Source organism: Salminus brasiliensis, chromosome 5 (assembly GCF_030463535.1).
Source record: "Salminus brasiliensis chromosome 5, fSalBra1.hap2, whole genome shotgun sequence".
NCBI classification, from domain to species: Eukaryota; Metazoa; Chordata; class Actinopteri; order Characiformes; family Bryconidae; genus Salminus; species Salminus brasiliensis.
In genome coordinates this window covers 9,129,157-9,142,884 of record NC_132882.1, presented here as the reverse complement: position 1 = coordinate 9,142,884, position 13,728 = coordinate 9,129,157, and the positions used below count along the sequence as shown (strand labels likewise).

Sequence of the window (13,728 nt, the reverse complement as noted above, 5' to 3'; positions counted from 1 at the left end):
TCATGTTAACAGGAATACTGTAATTAATAGTAACTCTTTGCAAACATACATTGGCACATTTTTCTATGTTTAAGCTCATCAAACAGAGTTATTTTTGATGCTTTAAAATATCATTATAAAATAAAAGTGAGTTCTAAAGGGAGTCAAGTGTGTATTTTCACTAGTGGTCTCAGACATGTGGACCCCACTATACCATATAATGTCATGAATAATTAATTCTTACTCTAGCCTGTTTTCTGGCTCACTGGCACCCCCTGCATGGTTTCTGTGCTAGGTTTCTTTTCAAGCAGAGGTGATCTGTAGGACTTCAAGTGCAGTGTCAAGCGTTTCTGGAGCGAGAGCCACTCTGTTTTTCTGCAGCAGGCACAGGTGCCTCCCCAGGGGTGCTGTGTACCCTGCGTGCCCGCTGATGCCAGCCAAAAAAAAGGCCTACAGTGGCACTGTCCAAGCTGGCACTGAGCAGTGCAGAGAGCTGCTCTCAGCTTGGAACCAGAATGTCGACACAGTGTGCTTTTTCTCGCTGCTGTGTTTTTGTGATCATCCTGAGAGGCCAGAGCGTTAGCAGAGTTTTAGTTTGACCTCGGGTTAAGTGTCGAATTGAGCAGAACTGTGTGGTGCTTTGCCTAACATTTTTGTGAGGCCAGTTTTGTTCTTGAGGTCAGGGACACTGAAACTGGGGTCTTTTAAAGACATTACATAGGTTTTTACTACACTTTTACAACTACGCTATATGGACAAAAGTATTGGGACACCTTATTTATTGTGTGTTTTCCATCAAACAAAGCAACAAGAGCCTTAGGCATGGGGGGGGGAGGTTATAACCCTGTAGCACATGGCTGGCATTAGGCATAGTGCCAGTAGGTTCAGGTCCTATTGCCAATACTTCTCTTCAGTGACTAGACAAGCTGTGTGTGTGCATTTGTACTTCTGTTTCAGCAATGGGTACAGTTTAAAGTAGCTTAATGAACTTATTAGAAGGGGTGTCCACAAACATTTGGACATTGAGTTGAAGTTGAAGCCTATAAATAGAGTTCTTGTTTCTTGAGTCCTTGTTGTCCAGGTGTGGTGAGGTTAGATGGATAGTGGCATCCTAGGTGGAAAGGATCTGCTTGTAGGCATATTTAGTGGGGATCCAGTGTAGATGTAATGGAGTGCTTTGTGAGCCATGATCAGCCATGCAAAGCACTTCTTGACAGTTGAGCTGTGTGCAACAGGGTGGTCTGATTATGATTGATAATGTGAAGAGGGTTAAAATGGCAGCCTGAATATGGAAGTTGTTAAAGACGTCTGTGAAGACGCCAGCTAGTTGGTGGGTGCACCATGCACATGTTCTGGATGTTCAGTTCACCCCTCACAGGTTTCTCAACCTTGTTTGGTCCCAAAAGCTACCTGCTACTGTGATGACATTTTGGGATTGTTGGAGATTTTTTTTATGCATCTTGTGGTCTGCTCTTGGGCTGAACTTGCTTGGGCTCACCTGGTCATGCTGGCAGTTGTGGATTAGCGGACGGTGGGACGGCTGATTCTGAGATCTTTTTAAACCCCCTCCCAGACTAATCTGCATCTACAACATTCTCTCTGAAGGCCTCAAAAACTCAGAGGCCAGGGTGATGCCACTCACTTCCATAATCAAGCGCAAACCAAGCTAAAGGTTTTCTTTCTAATTGGTAGTCGCCGCCGTTCATCACTGCTCATTAGCATAAAGTTGAGCGGAGCTCACTTTGTCCACTTCACCACGCTCACGGATGCGTCTCTATACGCCTCTGAGTGTCACTGAGAGAATGCTGGTTAAGAGCATGCAGGCACTGAGAAATCTGATTACTGAGCTAGCTAAAAAATCAGCTATCTCTATCAGATTTCTTGATCGGATTCCTAGACCTTACTCAGATCAAAGAAATCACAGTATGCTGTTTCATGACTACTTCAATTATCAGATAACTGCAGAAAACCAATCTGAACAGATGTATAAGAGCATGTTAACAGGCTCACTATTGGGCTCAGGCCTTTTAGTGTGTATGCGCTGAGTTAAGGGCAGAGAGCAGAGGCTGTTTGGGGAGGCAATGTTCGAGGGGGGGGGGGTGGTCTGTATACGTGCTCAGACATCTCACTGACCCATCAGGCGCATGGAGCTGTGTTTTGGGTAGAGTGTGTGGGTGTACGACATGAAGAGAGAGAGAGATCTTTTTGCATATTTGAAAAGGGCAGTGTGATCTGCTCAAAATGATAAAACGGTCTTAATAAAAGATTTGGAATAGGATTGTACTACAGAGCAGATGTGGTTCTAATGTAATGGCAATGAGGCACAATGTAACAACTGCACTGCCACTGGTAGTGTCTGCGGTGTCCGTGTGTTGACTGCAACACCCTAAACCATAAGCTGCCATCTACTGCTTGTTTCAAGCCAAGAGAAAGAGTACATCATGTTATACAAACTTAAAAATACACAGCCTGTCCTTAAGTTTGTGGACACACCACAAATTTGCCTCGCTATCCAGGTTTCCTCTACAATTAGGGGCATTTAATATAAGGGTTTGTCCCCAAGCCTTCTGGACAGACTTTGCACTATATATTAAAACACTGCTGTAAGGATTTGATTGCATTCAGCCTCAAGAGATCATAAGGATGTCATGTACTGATGTTGGGTGATTTAGCTTTGGATTGCAAACCACTCCAGTTGTTTACCAGAGGTACTGTATGGCGGTCTGTCACTCCAGAGAAAAGAGTTCCACTGTTCCACAGCTCAACACTGGGGGGGGTTTATACCCCTCACAGGTTTCTCAACCTCGTTTGGTCTCTTTCTGATGGTAGATGCTGTACTTTGACATCAGCAGTGACTCTAGCCCAAGCTTAGCATTGGGTGACCTTAGGCCCATGTGCTGCTGCTCCAGAGTGTCCCATTCTACAAGGCTGTATGCATGCAACTGAACCCTTTTGCAGCAATGGATGCACCTTAAAGTAATGGGATTCACTTGTTTAAATAGACATGTCTGGATACCTTTGGACATAAAGGATACCATATAATGCTTATTTTAAAATGTATATAAATAATAATAATAATAATAGTAGTAATAATAATAATAATAATGCTAAAAGTGTCAACCAATGCTCAGTATTAACCTCTTAGACTATATCAGCTTCATAGGCCCTAAAATAGAACCCTGTGGGACTCAAGATATGCTAAACCAAACAGTTACCAAATAATCCACAAACATGGGCCTCAATAGGCTTGGATTCACCATCTTAATTATTAATATCTGAACTCAATTGTTTGTCCATATGGGAAACAGAAAGAGGGGACATGGCTGTAACATCCAGATATATTGCATTTAATTCCATGGCTATTAGCATGCACATGACCTCAGCAGTGAAGGAGCTTTAGTCTAGTCCAGCTGGCTGTTCTACTCAGGGGGTTGCCCACCTGGCCCAGGCTGCCCCATCTCCACCCCCCTGTCCCATTAGCCTCTGTGCTGCCTCCCTATGGGCCACTGCTCACCGCCGTCTCTGCACGTCCCGCCCCAGCTCCTCTAAACGGAGGTTACAGGCAGGAGTCACGCAGAGCCGCTGGAGCTGACAGATGGTCCATGTCACAGGGACGCGCAGCATATTTACAAAGGCTCAGCCCTGCTCCTGAACGCTCCTCTTTGCTGAGGCATCACTTTGAAAAATGAAAGTGTGCATCCCCTTAGCCGACCTTGCATCTTTTCTTCCCCCAGCGCTCTTTTTCCCCTGCGGGGCGGCAATTTGCCGCACGTTACGGCGTGTCTTGGTAACGGATGGGCTCCTTGACTCTTGTTGAGGTGTCTCTTAATAGAGTGGCCAAGTGTTGCGTTCAGCTAAAGCGTCAGTTAACTGCAAAGTGGAGTTTTCTGAAGCGCTGTGAAGACTCAAATCCAGCAGATTGGGCTGAGTCAGTGCTGCTCTACTGAGCTCTGACTCACTCCACACGCCGCCGACAGGCTTCTGCACAAAGGAGGATTAAAAGGAAAACAAAACACTCCTGCAAATAAATCACACCTCTCTCTCTCTCTCTCTCTCTCTCTCTCTCTCTCTCTCGCTCTCGCTCTCGCTCGCTCTCTGTGTCTCTCAGTGCAGCCCGTTCCACAGTGCTTCTGCCCACCCATTTAGACAATTAGGAGGAATAAACTTTTTACTTTTGCATTTTCAGTAATACCTATTTAAAGCATGCAGCGTTTTTTTATTTTAAGGATTTGGCTTCTTTATTGTAGCAACTAAAGCTGCAATAGAAAAGGGCACAAGTGTCAGACCCACCACAGACTTATGTGAAACGCTGAGAAACAAAATGAGGGGGGGGGTTATGTTGCGGCAAAAACCTAATCAAATCAGATGTATTTGTACAGAATGTTTATAACTGAAGTTGTCACAAAGCAGCTTTACAGAAATCCAGTAATGCAACAAAAGATCAACAAAGCGTAAAGCCATCAGTGAGCAAGCTGAAGGCCACTGTGGCAGGGGAAAGAAACTTTGGTTTTCAAGGGGCACCCATCCTCCTCTGGTCAGAACTACTTATAGATTATTGATTATAGTCACTGTATCACTGCATAAGACTGTTTAACTGCTCAAATGTACAGATACAGGCATAGTAGTTATTATTATTATTATTATTATTATTATTATTGTAGCAGACATTATAAGTGTTATTAGTTATTAAAGTCCCTGTAGTCAGTAATGTAGGGTGGGCAGCTAGAAGGCAGGTAGCAGTAGCTGAAGCATGAGCAGTTGGTCTGAGGCGGGTTGCAGTGGTCAATCTTCTGTCAGTGTCGGTCTGAACAAGTGAGCAGTAATGTTCTCGGAAAAGAGATGAAATTAGAATTTAGATTTATGAACATTACGAGTAATGCAAATCTTAAACGAAGATACCGTTTTTAAAGAGAGGCTAAAAAGGTCTGAAGTACAGAATTTGTGGAGGGCCAAGAACCAAAACGTCAAAACAATGTGGAAATTTTAGTTGTATATTTTAGGCTTTTAGTTTATATTTTATAACAGAATAATATTAATACAATATCAAGAGAGAACCATTTTTTGTATTTAATATAAATTAAGGGGCCAGCTTTGGTCTGTGGATCAGTTTAGGCAGCCCTGACTTTCAGCTGTAAATGACTGATCCTGCAGGGATTTAATATAAATACTCATACTCTTATAATAATACTCATACTCTTATAATAATAATTCAGTGCAATATAAAACCTTCAATTTCACTGTGATTTGATTTTAGCTCTTAGTCTGCCGTGCTCTTTTTGTTACAGTTCTAGTAGTTTTTTCACAGCAGTGGAGAACAGACAGTGATTTTGTGGTTTAAAAAATAAGCTGATTTTATATTGGTCAAACAACTTTGTCTTGGTAGAGAACCTAAACCAATGACCAAGCAGGACCCACATCACTGAAGTGATTGAGTGGGTTGATCACTCAGCTGATGTCATGGCAACAAGTATTTGGTCTCTACGTGTTGTGTACAGACGAGTGCATATTTACACATCGCTGCACTCAAAAACCTTGCAACTCCAAAATAGCAGCTTTTGCCAGATTCACTTTATTTGAAAAAGTAACTCCTCTCTAGTGATGGAGTGGGTTGAGGAGTGCGGAAGTGAAACGGATGTCATGGCAACACAATCACTGTTGGAGGTGTGTATTTTCTTCTCCAAATTAGACCAGCAAGGCAACTAATTTAGACTACCATCTACATTTGGGTATATAGGGACATAAAGCCCATCAGCATTAAGCAATTGAACTGTGTCCAGATACATTTAGGTTGAGGTGGGGTTGAGGTGGGGTGTTGATCATCCAACATCCTGACCTCAGTAAGGCTCTTGTCACTAAATGCAATCAAATCCTCGCAAATGCTTCAGTATCTAGGTAGTTAATTCAACAATAATTTTGAATATTCTTTATTTCAGAAGGAAAAATAAACAAGCAGGTGTCTCTAAACTTTTGTCCATATAAGTGTATGCTAAAATCTGTCACTTGCATTAGGATGAACAGTTAGATTCAGGGTTATTGTAATCACTTTAGCTTTGTGTGTGTGTGTGTGTGTGTGTGTGTGTGTGTGTGTACCATGTTGTGTTTTGTATGGGTATATTTCTTCTGCCACTGCCTGGCCCTACCCAGATCCACCTAGACCGTGGTGTTCCAGCAGAGTGTGTGTGTGCTTGCTTGCACACACTCTCGAGTTTAGTGTGTTTTGTGCATGTTTGTTCCTCTCCACAGGTGTGTGGAACAGAGTTTTCCAGCTTGTACTCCAGTGTTTTCGCTCGCTCATCATCAAGGCCTAACCTGTTTGGCCTGGCGGCCCGTTCGCTATCGATTTAGCCTGCAGTCTGCTCTAACAGAGCTTAACCTCTGCTGTTTAAACGCTGAACCCACACCATCAAACTGAGATTACAACACATGCCTGGACTTAACAGCTCCATGCTCCCATAAGCACACATACACCTCTCCTGTGCGTGATCTGCTGGGAGGTGCAGTTGTGTGGTTTGTGTGCTCAGGCTTATGAAGGCTGGGGAAAGCTGCTAGCTCTAGTGTGTTTGAGGTTTTTTGTAGTTTAAAACGACTGTAATTAAATTTAAATGGCAACAATTCAAAACTGCTCCAAATCCCAATGTTGATTTAGTCTATATAGAACAGCTAGAGGTCAAAGTCCTGAATAGCCTATGTGATAGAAGCCACCTGGGATGTCTGTTTTTATTTGTACTATTTATTTATTAACCGTGTTGTCTTTACTTGATCCTTACGCATCAAATCTTCCAGATTCAGCCAAATGATTGAGTTTATTTTAGACAGTGAACAGATATTGGTTCAACAAGCACACTGTACCTGAAGTATTATACAGTGACATACAGAACTTTGGGCACTCCCGTCTGAAATTTCTGTTAATGTTAATAGTTAGGACATAAAAAGATGAACGGATTTCCAGAAGGCATGAAGTTTAAATATAAAGACATATTTGTTTTTATATAACAATACAGATTAAGATGACAAAAAACCCTGCACCCAATGATTGGGGTTAATATTTTAAGGCACTTTGCAGATGCTCTTCTCCAGAGCAACTTACAAGATCCTTCTAAGCTTAGATACTACTAAATACAGAAGTCAGTATGGAAAATACATTTTTATTTTTCATGAACTAAAGAAAACGAGCCTGAAGCAAAGGGTTGGGGGCCCTTCATGGTCAGTACTTAGTAACACCCCCTTTGGCAAGATCACAGCTCATAAATGTCTTATGTATCCTTTCTAAGAGTGTTTCACTTCTTGTTCTGGAAATTTGCCCCCATCCTTTCTTGCAAAAGGCTTTTCGTTCTGTGAGGTTCTTGAGCCGTCCTGCTGCACTGCTTTGTTGACGTCTATCTACAGATGACCAATGGTATTTAAGCAAATGCTAAACCTTTAGCTCTTGAGGTAGTCTATTGTGTTTGCATTTCGAGACCATCGTCGTGCTGTAAATGCCATCCTTTTTTAATCTCCATCTTTGTACAGATGTTGTGATGTTCTTGGCTTTCAGAATTTGCTGTCAGTTAATTGAATCCATTCTTTCTTTAAGCAGTGAAATATTCTTCATGCACTGGCTGCAAAACATGTCCAAAGCATGGCCGCTATGCTTAACAGTGTCTTCATAATTTTTCCATCCTTCAGTCAGTTGAGACTGTTTTCATGTACCCAGTTTAATGAGACGTTCTTATCTTCTGACTTACTTTTGTCTCATTTTATTTGGTTTTAAAATAGAAGTTGTTCATTTTGTCACAAACTTGTATATATGCAGGACTGTGCAGGACTTAAACGCTAGATAACCTGTAAATCACTACAGAACATTAGAGAAATTACAGTTAAACAAAGTCAATAGTCAGAGTGTGCTGTCTGTCAATAAAGCTATAGATATGTTGGTTAGAAGAGAAAAGAGTTGGAAAGGGCACGGTCAGGAACGAGTTGGAGGGAGCACGGTCAGGAGCGAGTTGGAGGGAGCGCGGTCAGGAGCGAGTTGGAGGGAGCGCGGTCAGGAGCGAGTTGGAGGGAGCGCGGTCAGGAGCGAGTTGGAGGGAGCGCGGTCAGGAGCGAGTTGGAGGGAGCGCGGTCAGGAACGAGTTGGAGGGAGCACGGTCAGGAGCGAGTTGAAGGGAGCGCGGTCAGGAACGAGTTGGAGGGAGCGCGGTCAGGAGCGAGTTGGAGGGAGCGCGGTCAGGAGCGAGTCAGGAATGTGCTCTTCCGTGTTTCTCCAACTGCACTGTGCTCTCCTAACTGTGCTCTTTCCAACTCGTTCCCGGCCGTGCTCCTCCAACTCTTTCCTAAGTTAGAAAGAGCACGGTTAGGAACGAGTTGGGAGGAGCACAGTCGGGAACGAGTTGGGAGGAGCACAGTTAGGAGAGCACAGTGCAGTTGGAGAAACATGGAAGAGCACAGTTGGAACACAAAGCACAGGTTTGGGTGCAGAAGCTCTCTATGAACACTGTACGGATCTGTTCAGTTCCACCAGCAGCTCACCTGATCTACTGTAATAAAAGACTGATTAGATACTGGTCTTGCTGTAGAGACTGGCTTTGGAAATGATTTTAACCATGGTTCTTTTCTTTTTTATCTACAGGTGTCCATAGGTAGGATGTATGAAACCCAACGAACCGTGGTGGAGCCCGAACCGAAGAAGTGTGTCTGATTGGGCATGGAGTGCAGTGTGGTGGTTTAAAGGTTTGGAAACTGGCGGAGATTGGGTTTCCATTTTTCCAACAGCTCTCCGCCAACGCTCCATCGGGGTTATCGTTAGTATGGAAAGAAATGCACTGATGGTGTCAATGATGACACATTTTTATAGCTTATACATCCTCTGTTCTCAATTACGTCCTACACTCACCCCCACTGCATCTTCCCAAAATCCACGCTGCAGTAAGTGCAGAAGAAAGGACCTGTAGCTCAGCAAACACACTGCACAGCCCACTGTTACAGCTCTATCCTTTAGAACCTGTGAAATTGTAGATATGTGTGTATTCCTTGTCTTGTTTCATTAAAAGTATGTTGACTTCAATCACCACAAGCTGAGTCACTCCACTTTACTGATGGGATTATCAAAGGTATGTAAAGTGAAGCACGTGTAGAAGGGCTGCAGGGCTGTTTTGCATGGGTTAAAGGTATCTCCCGCAAGGCCGAGAGTCTAAAAATAGACGATTCTGTTAGTTTTCTGTTAGGGATGACCTAGTAAATAGGAGATATGAGTATAAAGGTCAGGTTACACAATGTCTCCACACAGGATGAGAGAGAGAGAGGAGGGGAAGCCTAGAGTGATCTGTTTCCTTTATATTGGCAGACAAGGTTGATCTACAGAAAAGTTCCACAAAAATCCTAAAAACATAAATCTTACTATTTTTCTTAAATATTAATGTTATTAATATTTAATGTTCAGATATTTTAGTAAAAATAAGTAATACATTTTTGACATCGTGGCCACTGTCTCTGTGATGTTTTTTTTTTTTTTTTTTTTTTAGATTAAACCTTCTCCAAAATGACACCTTTACAGGAGAAGGACAAAACCTTCTAAACTTTCAATGGAAGTTTTATTGGAGCATTGACATTTTAACACAACGTAAAAAACAACAGCCAGATTCACAAAAAAGTCAGAAATAAAAGAAAGATAAGTTTGAGATAAATAATCAGAACTTTTTTGTTAGATTTTGCCTCAAATACATAACTATACAACCTCATCACAGAACCTTTAAATCAGAAGATCTGAGTTATTAAACAGGACAGAAACTCTTAGATCATAATCAACCTAACATACAGCTAAGCATGTAACAGTGTGAAGATCATATATCCTAAAGCCCAGCATCATGAAACACACATATACTCCAAGAGCGAGTCTGTGAGAAGAACATGTAGAGGAACTGACCCCAGATGGATCTGTGAGACTGTATGATGGGTAAGGAAGTTGTCAGATGTAATACGGCCTTGAGGAACCAGCTTCAGGCCTACATCATGTACAACCCACTGAGCAGAAAGGCTCTCCTAATAGGCCTTCATGTTTCTTAGAGATGAACAAAGGCTGCTCTGAGCTTATCCACATCAAAGTGGCCATGATGAATTACAGTGATGTGATGGACAGCTTGGAAAAAAAGTCTCTTCTGCAGAATTCAGGGCTTGTTTCTGTGAGCGTTCAGCAGTAATTATATCATATATTGTTGTATATTATTGTATATCTCATACTTTCAATGGAAGTTAATGTAAAAAGATTTGATTTTAAGTCATTTTGAAACATTTCTATTGGCCCATTCATTGGAAGATTTTGATGTAATGTAAAAAATATACCCCCCCCCCACACACACACAAAAACCTGTCAGATTTAAAATACGTCAAAAAGTGGACAGCAGTGAGACGTGCATCAAAATAATCAATATAACAATCAATGAGAGTAATTCTGAGTTGAGTAGTTCATTTGACTCACAAGAATGGAGTCATCTGCACATTGCTTTTACAAATTCAATATTCTGAGCTAAGAAGGCATTGGCCTGATTTTTTATTTATTTATTTTTATTATTATACACCTTTCTGGGTAACACTACTCGGATGGTTCGTTACAGATACCTCGTAGATGCTGACCTGACATTAAACAAACTTTCAACTGACTTTCTAATAAATGAAACTGACCTCGGAGTTAAATGTAAATGACTATCCTGAATGTAACTCTACACCTAACCTTTACCTCAACTTTTCCCTTTTAGCTTACTAAATCTTAGATTTAGGGTTAGTGTGTAGGGTGGTTTAAGGTTTCAGTTTCAGTTGAATGTTAGTTGAATGCCAGGTGAGCATCTGTGACTCATCTCTGCTGGACCATCCAGGTAAAGTGATCCCTTCACCTGCATAATTAATGAATTGTAAAAGGTTAAGATGTAAACGAAGTCATTCAGATTGGTTTGGTGTGAAATGATCTGTTCTAGAGAAGCTGGTGGTGATAGAAAGGGTTATGTACTGCTATTTTATCAATATCTGCATTCCATCTGAAACTAAGAGGACGTGACTGAAGACTGGTCATTTCATATAGCAATCACTGATATCTAATCCAGCTACTGATAAATAAAGTGCCTGTATTTGTGCTGTAGAGTTTGTGTCACTTGGGGCTGGATTCAGTTTTCCCCCTAACTTATTATTAAAAAATTGCAAGACTTTTATTTCTCTTATTTTACGTTTTACGCCTTACCTTTCTATTTAAAATATTTAAAAAAATCTTAGATACTTAATAAAATGAAAGAAAAAAACTCCTTTTTAATCCATACACCATTTTGCATGGATATAACTGTGGAAAACAATGGAAAAATTACAATTATACATGATATTGTTTATGATGGTGTAAAATGCAGCATAAAAGGCTGCATAGGCTAAAATTCCAAAGGGAAAACCAGAAATAGTGTCTTAAGAAACTCCTTTTAAGACCTTCTTGAGAGATTATGTAATAAATTAGTTTTTGGTTTGCTTTTGGGGGGCAGGTTATTTTGAGAAATGCATTTAAGATTTCTTGTATGTTTTTATTAGGAAGGTTTTGGTGAATCTGGCCCCTGGTTTGATTCCCGGTCTAGGTGACTATGCTGCGCTACACCAATAAGAGTCGTTGGGCAAGACTCCTAACACTACATTGGCCCACCTCTGTAATACGAGTAACCTTGTAAGTCGCTCTGGATAAGAGCGTCAGCGAAATGCCATAAATGTAAATGTAAATGTTTCTATCACCACCACTGTTTCTCTACAATGCACCATTCCACACCAAACAATCTGAAAAATTGGAATTCTCCTCCACCAAAGGGATATTATTTTGTTGGTCTTATGCCAGCATGCACACGTGTAGCAGCACCACGACTGGTTTACAGCCAATTATTGAAAACATTGACTCCAAACGTTTACTACATGCAGAGGGTAGTTGTAGTAAAATTGACTTTCAATGTTAAAACCTGCAGATTGCTCAAAGCTCAGAGGCGTAAAGTGCGAACAGAGATGACCTAAAGCCCCCTTTCAGCATCTGCCAAAACGTGTTCCATATCTATAAACATACCATATCAGTGAAACAGCCTGTTCTGGTTGTGTTCACCTAAAGCAGCTCTGCTGATATTGCACCACAGTTTGTCTCGCTCTCTTTCTCCAGAGCGTTTCACGTTTCCCTCTGAACCTCATTGCTTAGGTCTTCACAACTTTTGTGGAAAACTGCTGGAAAGTTTTTAAGCTGCATATATCATAATCAGCCGTCCTCTCAAGGGACGAGCACGTTCATTCAGACGCTGTTTGTTTGTAGGTAAAAATATTATGCAAAACCCCCCCACACACACACCCACCCTTTACCATCTTGTCCTCAGCGTGGCTTCATCTGCATTCACGGCCACGCCGTCTGCACCGTGTTTATACACTCTACCACTTTCATGAGAGAACCGAGGACATCCTGTGTCATGTGCATTATTATAATTCATAAAGTTATATAACATGATGTTTAAGGTTGGGAACAAAGATGCACCTTTTGCAAGGGGTCTTTTATTGTTCTTTTTTTTCAGCCAGAGCAGAGCCGTGCTACTGCTGACTGCTAATGGCCTTTCATGCCTCTCCTTACCGCATTCTGTCAAAGTCCTTTAGGTGCATCGTTACAAACTGAAGAAATAATGATCAAATATTATTTTACTAAAAGCAGGAGGTATGTCTACCTACGCTATATGTCCAAAAGTTTGTAGACACCTGCTCCTCCAAAGTTGCTTTAGAAATTACGGGTAATAACATGGAGTCTGTATTCCCAACAGCCTCTACTCCTTACACTAGGTTTTAAAGCATTGTTGGGATGATTTGATGGCATTCAGCCATGAGAGCATTAGTGAGGTCAGTTACTGATGCTGGATGATTTGTTATAGATGTATCAAAATGCCACTGAAACAGATCCAAGTCAGTTCCACTGCTCCACAGTCCAGCACTGTGTGGATTTATACCCCTCTCTCTACCCGGTGGCATTGGGCATGGTGGCTGTAGACTCAGCCATGGCTGCTCCAGAGCTTATCTGTTATATTGGCAGTAAAGTAGCTGAACTCACTCATTAAAAGCAGTGTCTGGATACTTTTGTATGCATCCACCTTTAATTTCCATTAAACAATAGAGGGTCAGTTAGAGGATGTCAATAACTGGAAGAAGAGGAGAATCCAGTGTGAACAGCAGCACTTTATGGTCTTCTAGTAGTAGAGTGCCTTTACTTCAAATACAATTCGACCACAAATCGAACATGATATGAACGGAAATTCTCCTGAAAGTGGGTGTGGCAAAATAAGGTGGATAGTGTATAGCTGTGTCCAAAACGGTGCCCTATTCGCTATCCCTCACTATCAGTATGTGTGTGAGCTCACTGCTTAAACAACATGACGCATTATGGGGGTTTCCTTATCTGTTTAATGTACAATGTTTGTTTACTCTACATTACGGTGCATTGTGGGATTGTTACGGTGCACTGAAAATTCAGCACTACATTTTCAGACATCACGTATATCTGTACTTACGTACCACTGCAGCATTGTGAAACCATGTGGGCGGGTGCCCACAGCAAATGTCACATTTTGTTGTTTTTCTAAGTGTAAATAAGTAAATCAATTCTTAACAGAAAACATGATTAAATTTAATATATAACATTTTTTGCACATTTTAGACACATTGCTGATGTGCTAAATGTAAGACGTAACAAATAGCATGAACCATTACTTTAAAATATTCAAATTATCATTATTA

The 13,728-nt window shown here is 41.4% G+C and overlaps 1 protein-coding gene across 1 annotated transcript in view; it reads left to right on the top strand.

The window, feature by feature from the left end:
- The window catches only part of lyrm4 (LYR motif containing 4), a 73,028-nt gene extending 64,006 nt beyond the window's left edge, over positions 1 to 9,022 (top strand). The window contains exon 3 of the mRNA XM_072678706.1: positions 8,588 to 9,022. Coding sequence (XP_072534807.1) covers positions 8,588 to 8,656 — 69 coding nt within the window. The 3' untranslated portion in view covers positions 8,657 to 9,022. The remainder of the gene's footprint in view (positions 1 to 8,587) is intronic.
- Positions 9,023 to 13,728: the final 4,706 nt, after the last annotated feature.